This window comes from Euphorbia lathyris, chromosome 6 (assembly GCF_963576675.1).
Source record: "Euphorbia lathyris chromosome 6, ddEupLath1.1, whole genome shotgun sequence".
NCBI lineage: Eukaryota > Viridiplantae > Streptophyta > Magnoliopsida > Malpighiales > Euphorbiaceae > Euphorbia > Euphorbia lathyris.
In genome coordinates this window covers 69,240,997-69,266,487 of record NC_088915.1, presented here as the reverse complement: position 1 = coordinate 69,266,487, position 25,491 = coordinate 69,240,997, and the positions used below count along the sequence as shown (strand labels likewise).

General features: G+C 38.1%; 1 protein-coding gene across 1 annotated transcript; it reads right to left on the bottom strand.

Moving 5' to 3' along the window:
* Nucleotides 1-1,714: 1,714 nt before the first annotated feature.
* On the bottom strand, nucleotides 1,715-5,115 carry LOC136233998 (E3 ubiquitin-protein ligase RMA1H1-like). Its single transcript, XM_066023743.1, has 2 exons — nucleotides 4,944-5,115; nucleotides 1,715-2,580 (listed from the first exon to the last, which is right to left on the bottom strand). Exon 2 carries the CDS (start codon nucleotides 2,565-2,567, stop codon nucleotides 1,842-1,844), a length of 726 nt encoding a protein of 241 aa, XP_065879815.1. The 5' UTR covers nucleotides 2,568-2,580; nucleotides 4,944-5,115; the 3' UTR covers nucleotides 1,715-1,841.
* Between the last annotated feature and the right edge of the window lie 20,376 nt (nucleotides 5,116-25,491).

The window sequence follows — 25,491 nt, the reverse complement described above, 5'->3', positions numbered from 1 at the left end:
TAAGGAAAATTAACCAAAAGTACGGAATTTATTTTTATTTCATTATTTTATTAAAACATTCTATTTTTGCAATTAAATTCATTTATTTCATCTAAAATTAAACCGTAAATCACGCTAAAAGATAGGGACGAAACGCCCCTATCAATCACCTTCGAGTGGGTGGATCAAGGTGAATACGGACGGTGCTGCAAGTCGTTCTGGTAATGATGGGGCGGGAGGTGTTTTCCGGAATTTCAGATGTTTTGCTGTTGGGAGCTTTGCATTCCCTATTCAGGACTCACCGGCACATGTGGCTGAGCTAAAAGCAATCATTTATGCAGTTAAGGTTGCGTGGGAAAGAAATTGGAGGTGCCTATGGATTGAATCGGACTCTAGCTATGCGGTGCATCTGCTTCGAAACAAAGTGAGGGAGGTTCCTTGGAAAATTAAAAAAGATTGGATCGACTGCTTAGCTAGGCCCAATGATATGAATTGGATAGTTACTCATATCTTTCGCGAAGGCAATCAGGCGGCAGATCGGCTCGCAGGTTTTGGGCAATCGACAGTTGATTATCACTGGTGGAATTCTGCTCCTCATTTCTGTCAGGCTTTCCTGTTTGACGATCTGTGCAATGTAGCTCATACTCGCTTTCTGTAATTTTTTATTTTTTGTTTCTTGATTTTTTCTTCCTCCTGTGTAGTCTATTTTATTTTCTTTTTTTAATAATATTCGGGTTGTTGACTGCGTCGGGGGTGCCAACCTAGTTGGGATGTCCGGACTGCCTTCGCGTCCCAGCATTCATTCAAAAAATCAAGTTTTTTTTGGACATATTTAAGGATCAATTTAGTATATAAAAATCAAAAGGTAAATCAAATTTTTTAAGACAAATTCGATTCTTTGCTTTTACTTTTTCTTTTATTACTTTGGTCTTCAAAGAATTGTAGCGGAAGTTTTACATTTTAGTGTATCATATTATTTTTAAGGTATAATACACTATACTTATTTGGCTTCCTAAACTAAGGTTTACGAATCAATTAGAACTTTAAACTATCAAAATTATCAATCAGATTCATGAACTAACCAAAAATCATTAATTGAGATCTTATTGAAAATCATTCGGAGACTCAATTAATGATTTTATTTAGTTCAAAAACTTGATTGATTATTTTGATAGTTTAGAATCCTGATTGATTTTGAAGCTTTAGTTTGGGAACCAAATGGGTGTATTAATTTATAAACAGGGTTTAGGAATCATTAAAAATCTTCTAAATTCGAGATATTACTCTTATTTTCAGATTCCCATAAAATAATCAACCACCACTTTTTATTTTAATAAAAATATGGAATTTGGATATATATATATAAAGAAAGATAGCATCTTAAGGATATGTCTATCTTAAGGATATGTCTTTTAATTTTCTTGTGAACATAACACCCTATCGTCACTTGGCAAAATATATAGCTTTATTTAAAAGAGGGGAAAGTGGCCCAGAAGCCAGGACAATAATTCAGAGACAAAAGCTTAAGGCTACCTCTAATTTAATTTAGGGGATGTCACACATACCTAATCTTTAATATTATCATCCCAAAAAAAAAAACACAATTTGCAAAACCACTACCATTAATTTTTTCTACGTTTTCTGACAATCAGTAGGTGTTCAAGTTCCACCGGTCCCTTCTCGGTTGGCAGATCATTTAACATGAGCAAAACCCCAAGTACAGTGAGATTCAACATTTAAATTCTAATAATATATATACTATATCATCTCATTCTAATAATGTTTCATAATGTTACATCAGTTGATCTTTTTCTTTTATACAAACTATACACAAGGCACAATATGGATATTAAAACAAATTATTAGAATACCATAAGACATAAAAGAAAGCAGCAGAAGAGGAAAATTGAGATTCTATTCAATGACTTATCTGCCTGCATCTCCTGCCTTCTCCACCTCGGATTATTACTTCCCACAAGATGATACGAATTCGGGTACGTATACAAGCTCTGCGAGTTTCCAAACACCCTTGCATAAACCATCTCACCGAACATCCCAACAAACGGATGCTGGAAACCGGTAACAGAAGAGTCTCCGATGTTAAGTAAAGGCGACGGAGATGCGCCCTCAAAGGTGTGGTATGGATTGGAATTGTAGTGATGATGATGATGATTTTGATAGGGGTTTCGGTAGGGGAGCTGCTGAGCAGTATGAGTTGTTGTGCTTGATACCAAAGCTTGTGAATGAGCAGCACAAGCTGATGGTCTAGGGGGTATGATCATGCCTTGAAAGGGTGTTTGTGGAGTTGGGGTATGGCCGCGTCCGTAAAGGGGGACCATCGTTGTGTGTGATATATCGGCTTTGCAGACCGGACATTGAGGATGCTCGTCGGATGCAAGAGAATCACTCTGGATATGAAGCCATTTGTAGATACATGGCCAGCAATATAGGTGACCACAAAGGGTAACAACTGGCTCATGTGCAAATTCAAGGCAAATATTACAGTCAAAACCGCAGCTTGACGAGGCAGGTGATCCGGTGGTTGTCACTGATTTCCATTCCCGGGAAATATATTTCTCATAGTCCATATTATGCAGCTACCTGAGAAGGGTTGAAAATGAAAAGGTAAGTAACCAAAATCCAATAATTATTTCAAGCATTAATAATTTATAAAAAGTGGGGGAGCCAGCAAGAAAGAATAGAGACGGGGCAGGTTTTTCACTAGCATGAAAAGACGATATGACAAAGCAAAAACGTAGATAGAAGAAATATTCTTAGCATAAAGTTCGGAGCAATTATGTATTCACCTTTGGGATGATAAAACCCCACCAAATAAAAGGCCCCACCTAATGATTCAGCATTCAACAAAAGGTCGTCCAAAAGATAAAGCAAGCACCTTATCACCCAAATATATAAATAAAGCAGCAACTATTGTTTATCTTACCAGATAAAATATTATAGATGATATAAAAGCAATAAGCACGAATTCAACAATAAAATTGCCTATTTGTTTTTCATATTGTTAAGGTTTTTATACTTTTTAGAAAAGTAATATAGGCTGTAAATATTTAAAGCATTCTATATTTTGGTAAGATTAAGTACTACCATATTCAAGATCTTTTACAGAACAATAATTAGAAAAACAAAGGTGTAAAAGGAAAGGAAATATCAATTAGAAAAAGTGAGGAGATTTCCGAGTCAGAAAGAGAGAGGAGAAAGGATGGAGATTCATAAGTATTGCAATCAATACGCTCAAAGATTCTGACTAATACTAATCAACCCAAATGCAAATTACAACCAATCTCCATTACTGACAGTGACATGACATATAGCTGACAGGAGAGGAGATTGGTTATTCAAAAATCCAGAAAAAATCATTTACTTTAAGAAACTTCTAGGACAAGGTCCAGCACACAAAATAGAATATAAAACTATTTAGCAAACAAAGCAAATTTTCCAAGCAATTATTGATCATTAGCCCTTCTATCCTTTAGATGTTCAAGCAATTGGATCCCGATTGACAATGTAATTCCAACATTCAATTACGCCAAAAGAAAAAATCTATCTACAAAAGAATAATTATACCGCCCACAATAGCATTCAGGCAATTTAACAGTGAACACTTGTTCTGAAATGCCAGGATATAACTTAAACATCAGCAATTGAAGAGACAACGGCCAAAGATTAAACAAAACGTATGCTACCTGGCATTCCATATACTAGTGAGCCTGGATTATTAGTCACAAGATATGTATTCTCCTATGTTGCACGGAAACGGAAACAGTAACTAAAACGGAAACTGACACCGGGTATAGCTATGAAACGGTAATAGAAAAAAAATGGAAACGTAGAAACGCTACTAAAGAAGAGTTTCTATGCAACATAGGTATTCTCTAGTTCACAGTGATGAACTCCAAGATGTGAATAAGGAGTGGGTTTATGCCAAGAAAAGCTCTTGGACATATTCTGAAACCACAATGTTATATCCATTCAGGAAAAAGTCTAGATACAACTTCCTCGTGTTCTCTGGAGCAGATCCAGACTAACCATAAACAAACCATCTAGCATTATTACATCCCTTGTAACCACTAGCAGCAGAGCGCTAATATGCCTCATGGAAAGTTGTTTGGACAGAGGAGGATCTTCAATTCTTTTTTCTCTTTACTTTAGACAAAGAAATGGAAAAAAGTATGCTTTAATTTGAAATTAAATTACCTTTTAACTGGAAAATTAGACTACAGATAACAGATATTTTTAGTTTTAGAATGAAAATCCAGGCTTCTACATCAAGCAAGAGGAAAATAATAACTACAAACCTGACTTCCTTTAAGATAACCAAGTTCATAATACGAACATTCTATACTACCAGTAATAAAAAAAATTAAGGTTTTAAGCAGATGTTCACATTCAACAAAAACCAAAAATCACATTAGAGCCTGAATAGGTAGCTATAGATAGAAGATTTAAAGATCTACGACCTCAAAATAGAACACTAAAGTTTTTGAAGCTATAATACAAGCTTCCAGGTGAATGAACACATGCGACCAAAAAGAAAATAGAGAAATCGAACACGAACAGTTTTGATTTTCTGCAAAGCTAGATGCAGCTTTCATTTCCAGCCTATGTAAAAGATAAACAAAAGAAACACCGTATAATGTTCAATTCAGCTTCCATTATACCTAAATTTCTGAAACGAGCAGGTAAATTTTCCATTGTTTCTTTCCCGAAACCGAACGACAAACATTTTAGCCCAAACTTTTATCAATTATCTTAGCTTTTACCCTCATTTTTTATACAAAACACAAGGAAAAAATACATTACCAGGAGAAAAAACCACAAGTCACCAATAAAAAAACACAAGATCCACGGTTTTCTAAAAGAAGCCGGTAACATAAAAATCAAAACTCCGAAATGATGATTAAACTAACAAAATAAACAAATTAACGCAGCAAATGAATACTTACTGGAAATAAGTATAATTATATGAGGAAAACGGTCTGTTACGGCGAATAATTCTGAGGCGGACCGAGAGCTCCGGCGGAGCTTCAATGGAGATTAGGATAACAAAGAGAGGGACGGGACGGGGCGGGGCGGGGCGGTGGGTAAAGGGTTGGAGGGGTTTCGAAAGTGAATGGCGAAACGTGTCGCTTGTTATGAGGTTATTTTATAGAGGGAGGGAATCTAATTTAAGTGGAAGTATTACAAGCGGCACTCAGCACATCTCTAACCCTACTCGTTGACGTGGCGCTTATCTATTGGTTGTTTTGACGCACATTCTTTCTCTCTCATTGGCCCCACTATTTAATTTTACATTAATTTGTTTAGGTTATACAGTTTTAAAAACATTAGTACTAAATTGCACTTTGTATTAATTCACCTAACCACATATTTTATAGGCTTCTCACATTTACTGTGATAATTAATTTTTAATATATCATTATATTATTTATATGTATTAAATAAAATATAATTTAAAAAATTAAATTTTAATTTATATTGTTTTTGGTAGGTAAAGGAAAGAAAAAAAAAACAAAAACAGAAAAAAACAAAAACAGAAAAAAACCTTTAACCCGGGATTAGCCTGGGGAAGCTAACCCCAACTTGATCAGCAGAAAGTAATGAATAAAGGAAGTCCGGAGGGGACGAAAAGGTAGAAACACCAAGCATCCTCTCCTGGCCCTCAGCAGCAAGGCGGTCAGCAATCCTGTTTTGCTCTCTGAAGACATGCCCAAAACTGATGGAGTCGAAGGAGGAACATAACCTTTTGATCCCCTTTTAGCAAATTTTGGTTACCTAAACAAATGGTCTTATTTTCAGAAATAGATCTAATTGCCTCAAGGTTGTCCGATTCCACAAGCAACCTTTTTAGACACAGGTTTTTAGCGAGCCTAAGCCCAGAGAATATTCCACAAGGCTCAACAGCGAAGGAAGAGCCTACTCCTAGGTTCTGAGCAAAGCCAGACACCCAAGCACCTCCAGCGTCTCTCAAGACTCCACCAGCCGCGATCCTACCATCTGCAAGACAGGAACCATCAGTATTTAACTTCACAGTCCCTTCACCGGGTTTGCTCCAACCCAAAAGCTGAACCACCTTCCTCTGGCAAGAAAAAGGTAAACCCTCCTCTTTAAAGCTTTCAATAATAGAATTGATCTTTTTAGAAAAATAGGCCCGTAAATTAGGAAAGATAACTGCTCCCTCTTCAAATATATCCGCATTCCTCCACTGCCACAGCTGGTGACAAACAACAACAAAGAGAATAGCACCGTGCTCAAGCTCAGGTAATAACAAACCTTTAACACCATCAGTGAACCAATCCTGACCAGGATAGGCTAAGAATTTAGGCAGCAGAAAGCTCGGAAGAACTTCCCTCCACACCTTATGCTAAAATATAACGGTTACAAGTCTAAAAAAACTAGACAAAAGGACCAAAGGATTAATATTGGCAAAAGGTAGGGACCTTATAATGTGTTTTTCAAAATAGGGGGACTAAACAGTGTGTTAGGTAAAAACTAGAGGACTAATAAATTATTTACCCTAAAAAAGTAAGAGTTACAGGAACATGAAAAAACCCAAAGCAAAAAAAAATCCAAAAGTCACAAATAAACTTTTATATAAAACATGATAGATAATATTCCACCATTATATTAATTGGTCATGATATATAGTATTATGTTTCCAAAGGTAATTATTCAATTTTTTTCCATATGTTGTAGTTATTTTTTTCTCAATTGTGTTGTTGTTTTATTTTTATTAAACAATAGTTGTTATAGTTTCATCTTTCAGATCCATTTCTGTCGTTACCCAGGTTCTATACATCTCGCTACCTTATTCATGTTTTCTTTTTTATTTGTCTTTTTTTCTAAACTGATATCTCCAATTGAGGAAATCCGATAGACATATAAGATTCGTGGACAACTAAAATCGGGAAACACAAATGTGTCAAAAATTACAAGAAATTCTTATGTTTCTCGAGGTAATTATTCGATTTTTTTCATATGTTATAGTTATTTTTGTTCTCAATGGTGTTATTTTTTTATTTTTATTAAACAATAGTTGTTATAGTTTCATATTTCAGAGATGAATTCCACTTCTGTCATTACCCAGGTTCAATACCTCTCGCTACCTTATTCATGTTTTCTTTCTTTTTTTTTTCAAAATGAATAAACTAAAGATTTTGTATATTTTCATTCTTTTTTAGTATATGTTGCTAGGCATTATCGTTTCGATTGTTAACTCTAACTAAAATTTAGATTTTCGGCTTTATATGAACTCAATTGTTACCTTTAATTGAAGTTAAATTAATTTTTCTAATTCGGAACATGTTGAAATCTACTCATTTTTTTTAGTTTGAGTTTATCTAACTGATATGGATTGTATTTTTTATTTTCATACATTTTGGTACAAATAGATATAAAGTTTCACACTGTAGTTGTTCATTGAAGTTTGTGACATATTGAAGAAAATATTAAAGAGGTATTGAAATATTATATTTATAATGAAGTTTATTTTAATTATAAATTATGTTATATTATGTTATATTATTATTATTATTATTATCAAGGAGTTATTTTTTCCCAGTTCTGTCGACAAAGAGATTGTAAGCATCTAATACACTTGATAAGATGTCTATTCCCGAAGAATTTGGATTATGCCAGATACGAATTCAAAATGAAGGTAAATAAAAATAAATTTTGATGTTCAAAATCCTAAAAATGTACATTAATTATAGGATATTGAGATAATTGCTTTTGCAACATTGATTTTAACTATTATATTGTGGTTTGTACAAAATTATTAGTATTTCAAGAGTTTTTAACAAATGAAAATGAGACATGAGCATAAGACAAGTTGTTGGAAAATATTAATTAAATAATAGGGTAAATTCCAAAAAAAACCTCTGTGGTTTCATGTTCTTCCAAAAAAACCCTTGTGGTTTGTTTTTACAAAAAAAAACCCCTGTGGTTTACGCCGTTACCCGAAAAACGGAAAATAGCTTAACACCGTTAAAAAGCTGACGTGGCACAAGGGTAAAATTGGAAAATCGAATTTTTTTTTTATTTTTTTATTTTTTTCCTTCTTCTTCTTCTTCTTCTTCTTCTTCTTCTTCTTTCTTCTTCTTCTTTCTCTCACTGCTTCTTTCTCTCAATGCCGATACTCAAATTCTAATTAGAGTCAAGAATGGGAGCTCGACGACTGGGTTTCAGGTACTGATTATAGCCCCTGTAACTGGACTGGCATTACTTGTGATCATCAGAATCAAACTATAATTTCAATTGATTTATCTGGATTCGGAATTGCTGGTGCTTTTCCTTCTGGATTCTGTCGAATTCGGACTCTTCAGAACCTTTCACTAGGTGATAATTTTTTCAATGGTTCTCTGTCTTCTTTTGCTCTATCTCCATGTTCACATATTCATGTCTTGAACCTGTATAGTAATTTATTCGTTGGTCAGTTGCCTGATTTCTCGCCGGTGTTTCGTAATTTGAGGGTGCTTGATCTCTCGAGTAACAATTTTACCGGTGATATACCGGTTAGTTTTGGCAGTTTTCCATCCCTGGAAGTTCTTAATCTGATGCAGAACTTGTTTACTGGTCCAATACCTGGGTTTTTAGGTAATCTGAGCAATCTGATTCGATTAGAGATGTCTTATAATCCATTCAAATCAAGCCCTCTGCCTAAAGAAATATGCAATTTAACAAAACTGGAGAATCTGTTTCTTACTTTCGCTAATCTCAATGGTGAAATTCCTGAATCTATTGGGAAAATGAGCTCATTGCTTAATCTGGACTTGTCAAACAACTCTAAAATCCGTATCGCAAGTGACTCCATTGAAGGAGCAATGAGCAGAAGGAGAAAACGACGGCGACGGTGACCAATCGCTACTTAAATTCATGGAAATCTGGAAAATTCCAGATTTCTTCGAAAATCTGGAAATTTCCGAAACTTAAAAAAAAGAAAAAAAAAAGAAGGAAAAAGAAGGAGGAAGAAGAAGAAGAATGGAGGAGGGGAGGAGAAGAAGAAGAAGGAAGAGGAGAGAAGAAGAAGAAGAAGAGGAGGAGGAGGAGGAGGAGGAGGAGGAGGAGTAGAGAGGGAAAAAAATAAAAAAATAAAAAAAAATTCGATTTTCCAATTTTACCCCTGTGCCACGTCAGCTTCTTAACGGTGTTAAGCTATTTTCCGTTTTTCGGGTAACGGCGTAAACCACATGGGTTTTTTTTTTTTGTAAAAACAAACCACAAGGGTTTTTTTTGGAAGAACATGAAACCACAGAGGTTTTTTTTGGAATTTACCCTAAATAATATTATTATTTGAATCTCTTCGAATTCTCAAACGTTGAGCATAATGATTCTAATTAATAGAATCAATTTCACATATTAATTATAAAACGTTTTTTTTGTACTGAGTGGTTACCATTGCGATTTAATTCTATTTAACTAAAATTAATTTATGGATTTAATACTTCATTAAGAAAAAATAAAAATTTTAATTAATGGGCAAAAAATATTTCCGCTCTCCTCTTTATATGCTTATATCTTACCTTCTCTCTTATTTTCGAAAAAAAACGAGAGGAAGATAGTTATCTCCTAATTATCTTTTTTGTCCCTTCATTTTTGTTTTCTATTCTTTTGTTTGTTTTTCTTGCTTACGAAATTCAAGAATATATAATTATTAGAAAATATTAATAAAGTCAAATAAGTGATATCTGCGAGCTTGACTAATATTCTATACAGTGAAAGAATGAAGAACAAATTGATTGAATGTCTTGATGAGATATTACGAGATAAAAATAGGACAAATCATCACCTTAAGCTTATTCAATTGGATATATTTGTAGCATAATGAATAATTGAATTCGAATACTTGGTGATCATGAAATTCTATCAAGCAAAATGGTTATCATCAAGATGAATTTGTGACTAATTCTTATAAATTTTATTTTTTTTATATGTAACATATAGAATTGATAAAGTTTCTTCATGTGCAATATTAGAAAAGTATTGATGCTAATGGTTTATAGCATAATATATTGATGTTGCTTCCATTTTAACATAGATTGTAATTTTTTTTTGTATCGTAGATATAATATTTAATTTTAATTGTAGTTTAATTCAATTTTTGTTTGACATAGATTGTAATTCTTTTTTATCATAGATATAATATTTAATTTTAATTGTAGTCTAATTCAATTTTTAGTTTTTTTTATTATATTCTAATATATTTCTTAATTAATCTTCTATTTTATTATTATTGTTTCACAGAATTCCAGTTATAAGAAAATATGAAAATATATTAAAATTACTAAAAATATAAATAAATAAATCATCCACCTTTAATTAAAATTCTATAAAAAAAAATTAATCAATAAAAAATATATATTAATTTCAAATATATATAATATAAAAATTTCTCATAGCATGATATAAAATTACTTAAAATAAAAGTAAATATGCCAATTTATTTATTTATTTAACTTATATAAAAGTTTCGTATCTCGTGCATCGTACGAGTTTTCGACTAGTTTGATATAATTTAAAATATCATTTATAAATAAATTTTTAAAAATAAATTTGCATATAAATTTTTCTATTTTATATATTAAAGTAATCAACTAAGTTCAATTAGTGCAATCACTGATCACATAACACTATTAGGGATGGCAACGAGTATTGTATCCGCGGGTATTCGGCACTACATGATTCTAATGGGATTATCCGTACCGTGTTTAAAAGGGTATGAGACGAGTATGAATTTTTTTTTTAAAGTTGTGCCCAATGCACTTACATTAAACAAAGGAAAATTACATTAAAGACAAAGGAAAACCCTCAACCCACCTCAACCATATGATTCGAACCCATGACCTCTAGGGGCATAGCTAAGCTCTCAACCAATAGGCTAAGAGCTTCATTACCCGTTAGGATAATGGGACGGGTATGAGAATACCCCCAGGATACCCGGTACCCGTTATCCATAATAACTTTTTTATATATTAATAAATATCATTGTTTTTTAGATATGAAACGTGAGATTTAAACCTCAACCTCTTATTTTTTTAACTATTTAGTGATACCAATAAGCTACTTTATTCTTATTAATTAAGGTTCAATTTGTTCAATTTTTAGATAGATGGTTTATTAAATTTATACTTTGTTAAATTTGTAATATTTTTTGTTTTATTTATTGATTTTTAACGGGTAAGGGTACCCGCGAATTAAATGGGACGGGTATATGATGCAAAAAGTATATTCGTTAGGGTAATATGACGGGTACGGGTAGCTAAAAAATAAAAGGGTAAGGGTTTGAGATTGACATTACCCGATGATACCTTACCCGTTGCCATCCCTAAACACAGTTGTTTATTTCAATAAAGTCATTAGATTTTTTTATTATTATTTTAGTAAAATCATTCGCACCAATTGAGAGATAAAAAAAAATTAGATCAAATTGTGACAAACAGGTTGAAAAAAACTTATATTTATGCATAATATAACTGCCACATGACAAAAGAAACAAATACATTTTTTATTATCACGTGACAATTTCAAACATTTGAATTAAATAAATAAAAAGTATAATTTTTATTATTATTTTTATTTTATGATGTTGTATTATACGTCAGAGTTAGTCATTTTCAATGTGATTATTACGTTACTATTTTGGTGATTTTTAGATTCTATTATCTTTCTATAGTGACGTTACAGTCACCTTTAGGGGCGGATATAGACGGGCCGGTCCCTCGATCGTCAGAATTATCCCTACTATGGATAATTTTGGCCTTGTTTTCGACAAACTAAAGTTCATGGTGGTTAATTAATCCAGCAAATTTGTATTTAATTATAAATCTAACTTGATTAATATATAATAGGCGATAAATTTTTCTAAGTTTGTTCAAAACGAGTTAATCTTATTTTTGTAAAATTTATCTTAATTTTGAAACGTTTTACAGTGGTACGTAAAAATTGGTTCTAGACGACTCAGATGATAACATGTATATATATGTAAAAAAATTGAATAAGTTCGATATAGCAAAAAAAAAAAATAATAATAACCATATACGTGTAAAATTGGTTCCCAACAAACCAATCATGTATTCGCTTGATTAGGTATTTTGCCAATAATTATGTTTGTTTCTTATATTTGTTGTTTGTTCATCTATTGAAGATACAAGTATTAAAAAACTTGCTCTAGCGTTTTATTCTCACCTACCAAATTAACAATTTACTGTTCTAATTCTAATTCTTAAATAGATTTCACAGTAATAAATGGGTGTTGTTAAACCCAGCCCTAAATTCCCACCCCTAGCCCCATGAAAGGACGAAAATGCCCTTTTATGGGTTTTGGGGAGGGAAAAGCTATTTTTTTTGCCAATCCGACACGCGGGCGTGTGGATATCATGCCTCACCGCGTGGTCGGGCGTGATAGCTGTTGAAACACCTTTCCACGTGATTTTGATTTGACAAAATTATTTAAGTAAAATTAAATATATTCTAAACACACTAAGTTTAAATGCTTTGATTTATTACACTAATGTGTTTGTTCAATGTTGAGTTAATTTGTTTATAAGACATAAAGACTAAAAGGCTTAAAGCCCATACGGAAGTCAAAGCCCAAGTCAAACAGATCAATACCACTCGGCCCGCGTGTGCAAAACGCTGTCGTTATGAACAAAACGCAGCTCAGCGAAGAGAAGGATCTAGAAGACCTTCGTTGAACAACTTCGGAATAAAGCTGCTGAGTTGAATCGACAAAGAGTATAAGACAACAGCTGAGCAAGAACAACTTCCAGACAAAGTGTTTCCACTTTGGGTAAAGTTCAGAAGACACAGGACGCTGTCTAGTTGACCTTACCATAAATGGAGAGACATTCTGTCGAACTGACTAAAAGCTGACCGAGGACAGAAGATACTCAAATCTGATTGGCCGAGAGCTCTGAGCAAGACTGAGTGACAACGACAGGAAGTCGTTTCCCTCCAACGGTTATTTCGAAATTCGAAATGACTGATGTCTCAGACGTCTCTATAAATAGAGCCCTTCAGTTGCTTCATTTTAACACAAAACTTGATCAAGCCATTACGCTAACCAAAAATCTACTCAAAGTTCTATGAGAAAAAGCAAAGCAAATTCTTACACCAAATTATATATCTTTCGTGTAAAAGTCTAGAGTGATTATTCAATCATCTAAGGTGTCTTAGCAATTGTTGTTTAGGACAAATCTTTATCATTTCTAGAGATTAGAAAGGAGAGGCTGAGTACTCGGTTATAGTACTCAGCGAGAGATTAGGAGTGAGTAGAGGTATAGAGGAAGGTACTCTTGTTATACTCAGCTTCTAAGTTGTAAAAGGTTTCATGCTCTACCGTTAAAGAGCTCAGTAGAGAATTCGAAAGCTCAGAACGTGTTCCGGGGACAGGACATAGGCTTAGAGGCCGAACCTGGATAAATCTGCTGAGTAACATCTTTCTAACCTTAAACTCCTTAATATATATATTGCTTGCTTAAACAAAACTGACCAAGTAAAGAGGTCACGCTGAGTTGTGTTGAATTGAGTATCTGAGTTCAGGAATAGACTTAAGTGCTATCTCCTGACTCAAAGAAAGAAGCTGACTTAGTCACCAGTTGACTAAGCTAGTGTCTTAATTTACTCAGCGCGCTGTGTAATCCTTTTTCAAAGAAAAAGAACTCAGCCTTAACGTATTAAAATTTAAAGTAGTTCTTATCCCCCCCTTGGAACTAACTTGTTACGTTATAAGGGACCAACAAGTGGTATCAGAGCTTAAAAGCTCACTGTTAAAGGTTTAACTACCTTGAGCTGATCCCCACTATGGCTGAAAACAACACTCGGTTTCTCCCAGGAAACCAGACAACTCAGATCTTACCTGAGGGGCTGTCCATTACTCGGCCTCCCCTATTCTTCGGGTCTAACTACACCTTCTGGAAGAATAGGATGAAAAACTTTATTCAGGCAAAAAACATGAGTGCATGGCTTTCAATAGTCCAAGGCCCGTTTGTTCCTGTTGAAGTTGTGGCTGGCCAAACAGTTGTCAAAGCTGAGGCCAAATGGACAAAGGATGATCTCAAGAAGCTACAAAATCACGCTTCGGCTATAAATATGCTTCACTGTGCGCTTGATGCTGCAGAGTATAATAAGATATCAGGTTGTGAGTCAGCGCAAGAGATCTGGAAGAAGCTGGAGGTCACCTACGAAGGAACCAACAAAGTAAAGGAGTCCAAGGTGAACCAGCAGATGAGACTATACGAGCTGTTCGAGATGAACGATGATGAGGGAATCTCTGACATGAATGCAAGGTTTACAAACATCATCAACAAGCTCAAGAGACTTGGGAAGATCTTCACTGAGGAAGAACAAGTCAAGAAGATTCTCAGGAGTCTTCCTAAAAACTGGCAAGCAAAGAAGACTGTTGTTGAGGAAGCTCAAGACTTAACCACCTACAAATATGATGAACTCATCGGCTCACTGCTGACCCATGAGATCTCAATGAAGAATTTCAAGGTGAAGGAAAAGTCTGAAGACAAGAAGCAAAAATCTCTTGTCATGAAAGCTGACTCCACTGATGGGAGCTCAACAGATGATGAGGAGATGGCTATGTTCACCAGGAAGATGAAGAGGCTGTTCAGAAAGAATGACAAATATTCTAAGAAGCCTTACAGAAAGTTTGATAAGTATAAAGCTGAGTCCAGTGACAGCAAATACAAGAAGGACAACTCAAAGCCCATTACATGCTTTGAATGTCATCAAACTGGCCATATCAAGTCAAGCTGCCCCACGCTGAGGAAAGAAAGGAAGAACGACAAAAAGGCAATGGTGGCAACATGGAGCGACCGTGATGAGTCTTCATCATCAGAAGCTGATGCCACTGAGTCAGCAAAGATCTGTTTTATGGCTGACGAACTTGCTGAGCCGTGCATCTCTGAGCATGCTGACCCCTCCATTGCATCTGATAACGAGGAGCAATCAAATGAGGTAATATCACTACCCCAGCTCAGAAATGAAATGGTTAATGCCCTGAGTGATCTCTACACACTTGTCAAAAAGTGTAATAAGAAAGTTAGAGCACTCAGCAGGCGTTGTGACGAGGTTAAAGAGGTCAAGCTGAGTGACCTCAGATTCATTCTTCAGGACAACTCAACTTTGCATGATAACATGGAGATCATACATAAGTCTGTCTCTGAAGTCCAATCAGTTTCTAAGAAACTGAGAAAGGACGTCACAACTATCCAGAACCAACTAAAGGTTCCAAACAAAAGAAATATTCCTCTGAATACTCAGTACCGAGGTACTGGTCAGCAGAGATGGAATCCTCAGTGGAAAGTCCAGTGTGACTTCTATGGGAAGAAAGGACACACCACAAAGGTGTGCTGACCAGTCAGTGAGAAATCCTAAACGGAAAGTCAGCTGTGACTTCTGTGGAAAGAATGGCCATACTGTTCAAGTATGTCGCCATAAAATAAAATATGATGCTTTACCTGTTGAACCTAATAAGCAAGGACCCAAAAAGAATTGGGTACCTAAGAGTAACTAGTTACATTGCAGGTAAGCTTGAGATGTGCTGAGAAGTCAAAGATGTGGTATATTGACAGCGCATGCTCGAGGCATATGACGGGTGATGAAACTCAGTTCATCACATTTGAGCATAAACGAGGAGGAAGCGTAAGTTTTGGAGACAACAAAAAGGGTAAGATAGTAGGGTCAGGAACCGTTGGAGGTAATCCTACTATTGAGTCAGTCTCCCTAGTCAGCGGACTCAAATATAACTTACTCAGCGTAGCTCAGCTATGTGACAATGGGAGAAAAGTTATATTTGATGACACTGGATGTAAAATATACGAGGGTAAAAGTAATGAGTTAATTTTAACTGCCCCTCGCATTGATAATGTCTTCATGCTGAACTTGGAGAAAAAGTTTTCAAAAACTTTATGCTTAGTTTCAAAGGAAGAAAATTCCTGGCTATGACACAGGAGACTTGGTCATGTAAGCATGGACCTCCTGGCCAAATTAGCAAGAAAGCAATTGGTTGAGGGATTGCCAGAACTTAAATTTGAAAAAGATCAACTATGCCACGCTTGCCAAGCGAGAAAACAAACCAAACAATCTTTTCATAGTAAAAATATTGTCTCAACTAAGCGTCCGTTAGAGTTACTACACTTGGATCTCTTCGGTCCAGTCCAGCCCCTGAGTCTGGGTGGAAGAAGATTTTCATTGGTCATTGTAGATGACTTCTCTCGGTAAACGTGGATCATCTTGCTGAGTAGCAAGGATGAGACCTTTGAGACATTTTCAAATTTGGTTAGAAAACTTGAAAATGATAAAGACCTAAAACTGGCTCACATCCGAAGTGATAATGGTGGAGAATTCAAAAACCAATAGTTTGTTGAATTCTGTGAAGCCAACGACATTGACCATAATTTTTCTGCTCCTAGGACGCCTCAACAAAATGGGGTTGTAGAAAGGAAGAACAGAACCTTAGTTGAAATAGCCAGGACAATGCTGAGTGAGCATAGGCTTCCAAAGTATTTTTGGGGAGAAGCTGTTAACACAGCGTGCTATATTCTTAATAGGGCTCTTGTTAGACCTATACTAAAGAAAACCCCCTACGAACTTTGGAAAGGACGAAAGCCCAACATTGGATACTTTCGTGCCTTTGGCTGTAGATGTTTTATTTTAAACACCAAAGATAGCCTAGCTAAGTTTGACTCAAAAGCTGATGAAGCTATCTTTTTAGGCTACTCAACAAACAGCAAAGCATACAGAGTTTTCAATAAACGAACTCAAGTTTTAGAAGAGTCAGTACATGTTGAGTTCGACGAAACTAACCCTGCAGGAAGATATCAGCCGCTGACCGAGGATGATCCACACTCAGTATCCGCTGATCAAGATATAGCTGCTGAGTCATTCCCTCAAGGGCTGACCCAAGGTAAAAGTGAACCTCAAATTGTTTTCACTGACCAGTCTACACCTGCAGAGATTGTTGAAACACAAACAGCACAAGACATCAATCTACTAAAAGAGATAAGGATACCAAGAGGACACTCAGAGAGTGTTATTCTTGATGCCGCTGAGAATACCCTAATGACAAGAAACCAACTCAAGAGATACCTCAGCAACGTAGCCTTCGTCTCAGTTCAGGAACCAAAGAACTTCACTGATGCTGAGGAAGATGAATTCTGGATGAGCGTAATGCAAGAGGAACTTGATCAATTCAGAAGAAACGATGTATGGGAGTTAGTGCCACATCCAAGGAGTCAGAAGACCATTGGAACATGATGGGTCTTCCGCAACAAGCTGGATGAACAAGGAAATGTAGTCAGGAACAAAGCAAGACTTGTAGCTCAGGGCTACAGTCAGCAAGAAGGTATTGACTACGGTGAGACCTTTGCCCCAGTGGCAAGGCTAGAGGCTATTAGAATTTTATGCGCTTATGCAAGTTATATGAACTTTAAACTGTTTCAAATGGATGTTAAGAGTGCATTCCTTAATGGAGTTATAAACGAGGAAGTTTATGTTAATCAACCTCCAGGGTTTGAGGATCCTAAATTCCCAAACCACGTTTATAAACTCAAAAAGGCTCTGTACAGCCTCAAGCAAGCACCACGTGCTTGGTATGAGAGGCTGACCAGTTTCCTGCTGACTAGAAATTATGTCAGAGGCAAAGCTGATACAACCTTATTCATTAAGAGAAAGGGTAAAGACACCCTGCTGGCTTAAATATATGTGGATGATATTATTTTCGGTGCTACTAATGAGTCAATGTGCAAGGAATTTAGCAAGCAAATGCAGACTGAGTTTGAAATGTCAATGATGGGAGAACTCAACTTCTTCCTTGGACTTCAAATCAAACAAGGGAAAAATGACATCTTCATCAGTCAAGCTAAATATGCCAAGGAGATATTGAAGAAATATGATCTTGAAAATTGCAAGCCAATATCTACTCCTATGGGCACTGACACTGTCCTCTGCGCTGACGAGAATGGTAAGTCGGTAGACAGCAAATTGTATCGAGGTATGATAGGCTCTCTACTTTACTTAACAGCAAATAGACCGGACATTCAGTTCTCAGTATGCCACTGTGCTAGATATCAATCTAACCCTAAGGAATCTCATTACATAGCTGTAAAAAGAATCCTTAGATATTTGCAAAGCTCGGTGAACGCAGGTTTATGGTATCCCAACACTCATGGTTTCACACTCGTTGGATACACTGATGCTGACTACGGACGAGACAAGCTTGAACGAAAAAGCACCTCTAGAGGATGTCACTTCTTAGGAAGCTGTCTTGTATCCTGTTTCAGCAAGAAGCAGGCGTCAGTAGCCTTGTCTACCACTGAAGCTGAGTACATTGTTGCTGGACACTGTGTTGCTCAAGTCCTATGGATTAAGCAACAGCTTGAAGACTATGGTGTTCAAACAAAGATAATTGAGGTCAAATGTGACAACAAAAGTGCAATTGATCTATCAAAGAACCCAATTCAACACAGTAGGATGAAGCGTGTCAGCATAAGACATCACTTCATTAGAGACCATGTACTCAAGGGTGAGATAAAGCTGACCTATGTCCCAACGGACAAACAACTTGCGGATATCTTCACAAAGCCACTGGCTCGTGAGCAGTTCAGCATACTGAGAGAAGCCATTGGTATGTTTAATCCTCTTCAGTAAATTCCAGCTCTTAATATATATTAACATGCTGAGTGATCTATTATTTGCTGAGTGAATAGATGTATGCTGAGTGATTAATGCTGAATGAATGAATATCACATACTGAGCAAACATTGGCACCGAGTAGTTATTTCAAACTTAGAAATCATCCGTTTGCATAAAACTGACCACTCAGAATATAAAACGCTTAGTATTCTAAACGCTGAGTATAAGATCCGTTGCATTTAATGCTAGAGCACGCGAATAGCCACCTAGGATGACGTATGTGCCGAATGTGTCATAATAGCTAGGATCATTGTCGGTCGATAATCCCAAGGCAAAACTGACACATGGATTCGATAAGATCCACCTTTCACCGCTATAAATAATGGGTAAATCCCCATTTTTATCTCTTTACACTTACCGAATTCTCTGGCATAACCTCTCTCTCTAAAAACACTCAAAACTTCCAAAACCCTCTCTGAAACTATGACTAAGATTTCAGTGAACATCTCCGGTGCCGGTCACCCTAAGACCAGTTCCGATGAACCTTCTAAGCATACTACTATGCTTGAAATGACAAAAGCCACTACACCGAGCAAAGGCAAAGTTGGCCAAGCTACCTCATCTAAAGGAAAGCCGACCAAAGTCAGACTTCTTAAGATGGTTCTCCGAGGCTTTCATAGAAACCGAGTAACCATTCTGTGAATGGATATCAAAGAATGGGTGGACAGAGCTATTCTCTATTAGAGACCCAACTTACCTTGATCTAGTAAGGGAATTTTACCACAATCTGCGGGTTGCTGACGACAACCAGGACTGCCTAGTAACTGTGGTAAAAGAGAAAACCATCTTTGCCAACCCTACTTACCTTGCCAATTTGCTGAAATTGAAGAATGAGGGAACAAAGCTGAGGAGAACTGGTGATCATGAAGGAACTGGGTACGAAGCCACCTTTTGCAAACCCCCTGGCCACTCTGGAGAAATCTCAAGTTCTTCAATGGGTCAGCACCAAAAGATGGCACACTACCTGCTGACCAATTACATCTACCCCAAGATTAATTGCACCAGCTCAGCGACAAATTTCGAGCAGTGCTTCATATGGCACATGCTGACTTATAAGCCCATCAATATGCCAGTTTTCCTAATCGCTGGCTTCCAGAGGAGCACAGGAACTCTTAGGCTAGGCTCACTCATAACCAGAATCCTCATAGACCATCAGATTGACCTATTCGAGGAAACTCAGGCCCAAGGCTCTGAGATAACGGCTGCTGCGCTGCGTGCCTTGAAGTTTAACCAACCAGTTAAAAAAGCCAAAGGTGGTGATCAGCCTGATGAGGAGACAACTGTCTCAAAGAAGGGGAAAAGGACAAAGGCTCCAGCTGCCCGAAAAAGGAAAGCTGTTGGGACTCATTCAAAGAAGGCTGAGCCTCAGGCCAAGAAGTTAAAGTCAGCTGCTCAAAAAGGTCAGGAGAGACCTAAGTCAGCTGAGAAGAGAAGCAGACAAGATGAGCCTGATACTGAGGAAAGAGTGGAAGATGAGCAACCTCTGAAGAAGACGAAGTCTTCAGGGCTGACCCCTATTGATGCTATCCCCACTGACATCATTGTTCCTGGTGATTCTCACTTCACACAGTGTCAAAGAACTGAAGCTGAGCATCAAGAAGATGATGTGGAACTGGATGATCACTTCATCACTCAGGTGGAAGAAGAATTAGATAACGAAGATCAGGATGATGAGGAAAAAGAAGAAGAAGAAGACAGCGATCAGGATGACGCTGAGGAAACAGCAAGTGAAGAGGAAGCTGCTGACCTAACTAACACTGAGTTGGCTGCAGATGAAGTACAAGTACAAGCTAATCAGCCCAATGCTGATCAAGAAGAGACTTCTCCTTCTCACTCAGGAGAATCTATCCAAGCTGATCCCACTCCTCCTCGCAGAAGAAGATTAGTAAAGGCAACTCAGAAAACGGTCATTGACCTCCCTATTCAAAAGCCGACTAAAGATCCTTCTTCTCTAAAGTTGAAGTTTTTCAGTAAGTAAACCCCTTCTTCTCAACAAGCTTCTCTTGAAAAGCAAGCCTCTGTTTCTTCACAAAAGGAACAAGCCGACTTGAATGCTTCCGCCAACTCTACAAGCCAAATCGAGCAAGTTCTCGCCAATATTGCTGCTCCAAGCACTGTGCTGACTCAGAACATTCCTGCCCCCGTCAGCACTGAATCCATTAGGGTTACTACTTCACCAACCATAACTCCTGCCGATCAACCATCTCTTCCAGAACACCAAGTGCAGACTGAAAACTCCTTTCCAGTCACTGACCACGTCATAACTCTGACTCCTCCACAAACTGGTCATACTGAGGAAACTAGGCAACATGATGAAGGATCACTCAGCTATCTGCATGCCACCGAGTCTGGTAGAAAACTCATCAACTCGGTGCAGTCATTAATTAAGGACATTCATCAAACTGCTGAACCTACTGCTGGGTCTAGTGGCAATGCATCAACTCAGCTGTCCCAAGTCACTCAGCTCTTAAATGAGGTTAAAGGACTGAAGGATCTGCTAAGTGATATGATCTCGATTCAATCACATCAGCCCAAGCAGGACTCAATAACGAAGCTGGCTGAGCTCCAACTGACAACTGTTCAACATCTTAACACTCTTCAAGGCCAATTCCAGAACTTGTCAGCTGCGAACACTCACTATGCAACTTTTGATGAAGTTAAGATGCTCTTTGCCCAGCTTCACACTGAGCAAATCAAGACCAACCATCAGATGGCTTCCTACTCTCAATGCTCGGTGGAGCAAATAAGCGAAGCAGTTCGTCTACTGAACTTAAATAAACAAGAGATGGACACTGATCAGATGAAGCAGAATGAGATTCTGGTCACTACCCAAAGGACCTTCACACATGTGCGTCATAATAATATCCAGTGCCAATACTATGACTCAGCCCTGCTGAAGACGTTTCATCAAGTGTTTGCTGCGCTGTCAGATACAATTACTTGGGTAGGTAAGTCTCAAGCCTACATCCTAAGCTTACTCAGCGCCGCTGAACTAGGTATACCTAAAGATGTCTTGGATGAAGGCGTTATTGTTTTCGACGGTATCAATGAAAGTGCCGATAAACTTAAGGAGTTGTCCGGTGTACTGACCACCGCAGTCTTAACAGACTCTTTCAGAATTCCTCCTCCACCCGATGCTGACAAAATGGGGGAGAAAGAACAAGCTAGGACTCAGCAGGAGGCTCCTAGAAGCAGTCAGTCTAAGCAAAAGAAAAAGAAGTAGAAATGGGCTAGCTTAGTTTTATACATAGTCTGTAGTCTCTATGTTCTTTTATGATCATCTTTTGCTATGTATGCTGACTACTTTACTTCAATACAATACTTGCATCTTTTATCCTAACTTGAGTTATTTCATACGATGCTGAGTATTATGTTATTATGTATCTTCAAATACATCAACTATGTTTAATGCTTATAATACTTGTTGATTGTATCTTATGCTGATTAAATGTTTGACATTGTCTTGTATGTTTATAAAACACTGTCTCATGAGACCCATTGAACAGAATAATTACTCAGTGCACTCTGAATGTTAAACCTTCCGCTTAATACTGAGTAAAATAGAATATGTTCCATGAGCTGACCTATATCTGAAAACTGACCTTAGACTTACTCGATTAAACCTTAAAATGTTTTGAGTAAAACTAAGTCAGTAGCTCAACCCTGACGGGGGAGTTTGCTAAGTAATGATAGGTCAACTATCATGGGGGAGCTCAACACTGAGTTCCTCGCTGAATAGTTTTGCCAACATCAAAATGGGGGAGTTTGTTGAAACACATTTCCACATGATTTTGATTTGACAAAATTATTTAAGTAAAATTAAATATATTCTAAACACACTAAGTTTAAATACTTTGATTTATTACACTAATGTGTTTGTTCAATGTTGAGTTAATTTGTTTATAAGACATAAAGACTAAAAGGCTTAAAGCCCATACGGAAGTCAAAGCCCAAGTCAAACAGATCAAGACCACTCGGCCCGCGTGTGCAAAACGCTGTCGTTATGAACAAAACGCAGCTCAGCGAAGAGAAGGATCTAGAAGACCTTCGTTGAACAACTTCGGAATGAAGCTTGATAACATCGTGATATTAACCCGAGGACTAAAAGGGATATTCACCTTAGGAACGCCGCATAGTGATCCCCAAAGGGGAGCTGGCAGGCGGATCTCCACGGATCTGTTCTGAGAGATCCGCTGGCGGACCTATGAGGCGAATCTCTTCATTCACCTGATTCGCCACTATAACGGCTGGCCGCCGACTCGGCCATAAAGATCATTAATGAGTAATCAATTAGCTAACTGCCAGGTTAAGGATAACTCGTAACCGCCATTAATGGAGCATTAATGGAGACTTTCTAGTTACCTGAAGGTTACAACTTCTCAGCTATATATAGCCTGATTCCCTAGGCTATCAAGGTACACATTCTTACAACCTTTGTCAATTCAGTTTGTTTCCTTGAATCATCTTACTGACTTTGGCATCAGAGCTTCCCCCCGTCGAACCCAACGATGCCCCCCACAGGGACGGACGTTGACCAGAATTTCGCTTCCTGTTATCAATTGGTGCGGTGAGCGTGGAATCCTTGACCAAGCAAAGGGTTTTTCGTTCACACTAAAAAACTATGACAAACGGAGATCAAAATCCCTCCTCAGGGATTGAAACACCATTAGTCACACCATCTAGTGCTGGTCGCACTGATTCTACTGCTCCTACAACGCACGTCGAAAATAGTATGCCTCCAGATGCTTTCATCAATATGTGTGCCCAAGCAATTGGAGAACGGTTTGGAACCGAGATGGGGAATCGCCTGCGGTCATTTATGACCCTCCCTCCGCATTGGAGCATGGCATCCACATCGGCCGTATCATCTTGGCCTTTGTTAAGCTTTGGACCGGGCGCCCAAAGTTCTTCATTCCTCCAAGCTCACAACACGGATTCTATGATAACCACCACAACGTCGACTGGCGAACGGCAAATCAATCGTGAGTTATTTCCTGATGGCGCTGAAGGAAGTCAAAGAAATAATTCATCCTTACCGGGTGGGTCCACGAGACCAGGATTAAATCTGGATGGACCCAGTATTCCCAGACGCCAGTGGACGAATCTCCCTCCTGGTGGATCCAAAGGGCGAACACACAAAAAGCATAGAAAGGAGAAAGGCAGGCGGTCCAGGTCACCTTCGCCTCGACGACCGAGATCCTCCCATCGTGGTAGATCACCCCCATCTACTGGTCATGGACGGAGTAAAAGACCAAGAGAGACACCCCATCCAAGTGGACCACCACCACCACCAACTTCGGGAACTGTTGGACACATCCCGTTAGAAAGCCAGGGAGGGGGAAACGGGCTGGCTCCCCCTGGCGGAGGAGGCGGAGGTGGAGGTGGCGGAGGAGGAGGTAGTGGAGGAGGAGGCAGACGTGGTAATGGAGGAGGGTGTTCGCCATCAGATCCATCGTCTGATTCAAGTTCTTCTTCTTCTTCTCCAAGCAGATCGCCACGACGAGATCGTCCCGGGGCGGATCTGGAAAATTTTGATGATAGAGTTAGGGCCTTGGTGCTCCATATGAATGAAGAAAATGCTAGGCATAACCCGTTCGCCAATAGGGATTTGCCTTTCGCAGCTTGGATTGAGGCGGAGGAAACAGACAGAGCTTTTAAAATTCCCAATCTTGCAATATACACAGGAAATGACAATCCAGAAGCTCACGTTAGAAAGTATCGAATACTGCTTAGACTCAATCGTGCCACTGAGCCCGTGCTCTGCAAAATGTTTGTTACCACGTGATAGGGGTCAAAAACCCCTATCTTTGGGTACGGTTTTAGGACGGGTTTTAGAGTTATTTGGTTAATAAGCGAGCAATTCTCGCATTTAAATGCTTTTGTGTGAGTTAGTTAGGAATTGGAAACGTTCTATTTACTTTTCGTCGTTTAGGCTCGTTTTATGATCAATTTAGGCAAATACGGCCGAAATAGCATGCATAGTAGAATTCCGTTATCTTTTGAAGCTAATTGGTCCGTCAAAAGTCGCACCAAACGAAGCGTTTGCTCAAAATAGGCGATTGACGGATCAATTTGGCTTTTGGACTAATGTTTTCTGGAGTTTTTATGCGTGTGCAGGTGTAAGTTCGGACGAAAAAGGGCATAGAAGTCACTCGGCATGAATTGAGCACGCTTCGGGCGAAAACGCTTGGCGAGCAGGGCCCCACGGGCCATTTCTGCTCGCCGAGCAGGCCCCTGGAGGCCTGCTCGCCGAGCAGGCCACCAGGCGCCTGCTCGGCGAGCAGGGGGCTGCTCGGCGCGAGCAGCCCTGCTCGCCGAGCAGCCTTCCCTGCTCGGCGAGCAGCCCTGCGGGAATTGGTCAAAAAGACCAATTCCGCCCCTATGAAGCCACGTTCGGCCCCACATCTTCCTACACCAATAAGGACACGAAAATAGGTCAAAACGAGGCCCGAGACGCGTCTATAAATAGGATTTTTCCATTGTAAATTAGATATCTTTTTCCTTTGTAATTTTCTTAGCTTTTCACCTTGAGAAATCCTCTCCACCTCCTCCATATCCTTCAAATCTCCATTGAAGACACCTCCGAAGCTCCATTCACCGAGGATTGCTCAAGCTTCATCCTTAAATCCTAGAAAGACGCCTGCATTGGTAGACAGGGTCCCTGAAAGGGATTTTTCTTCTTTTACATTCTGTCTAGCCTCTGATACATGCTATGAATTCTAGGTTTATTGTAACTTCGTGACAATGTTTCCATCTTTGATATATATTATAGTTCTTGTTTATTCAATTGTTTTG

Bases quoted from the DNA above. Each gene is read 5' to 3' on its own strand.
- LOC136233998 (XM_066023743.1), bottom strand. From the start codon at position 2,567: ATGGACTATGAGAAATATATTTCCCGGGAATGGAAATCAGTGACAACC.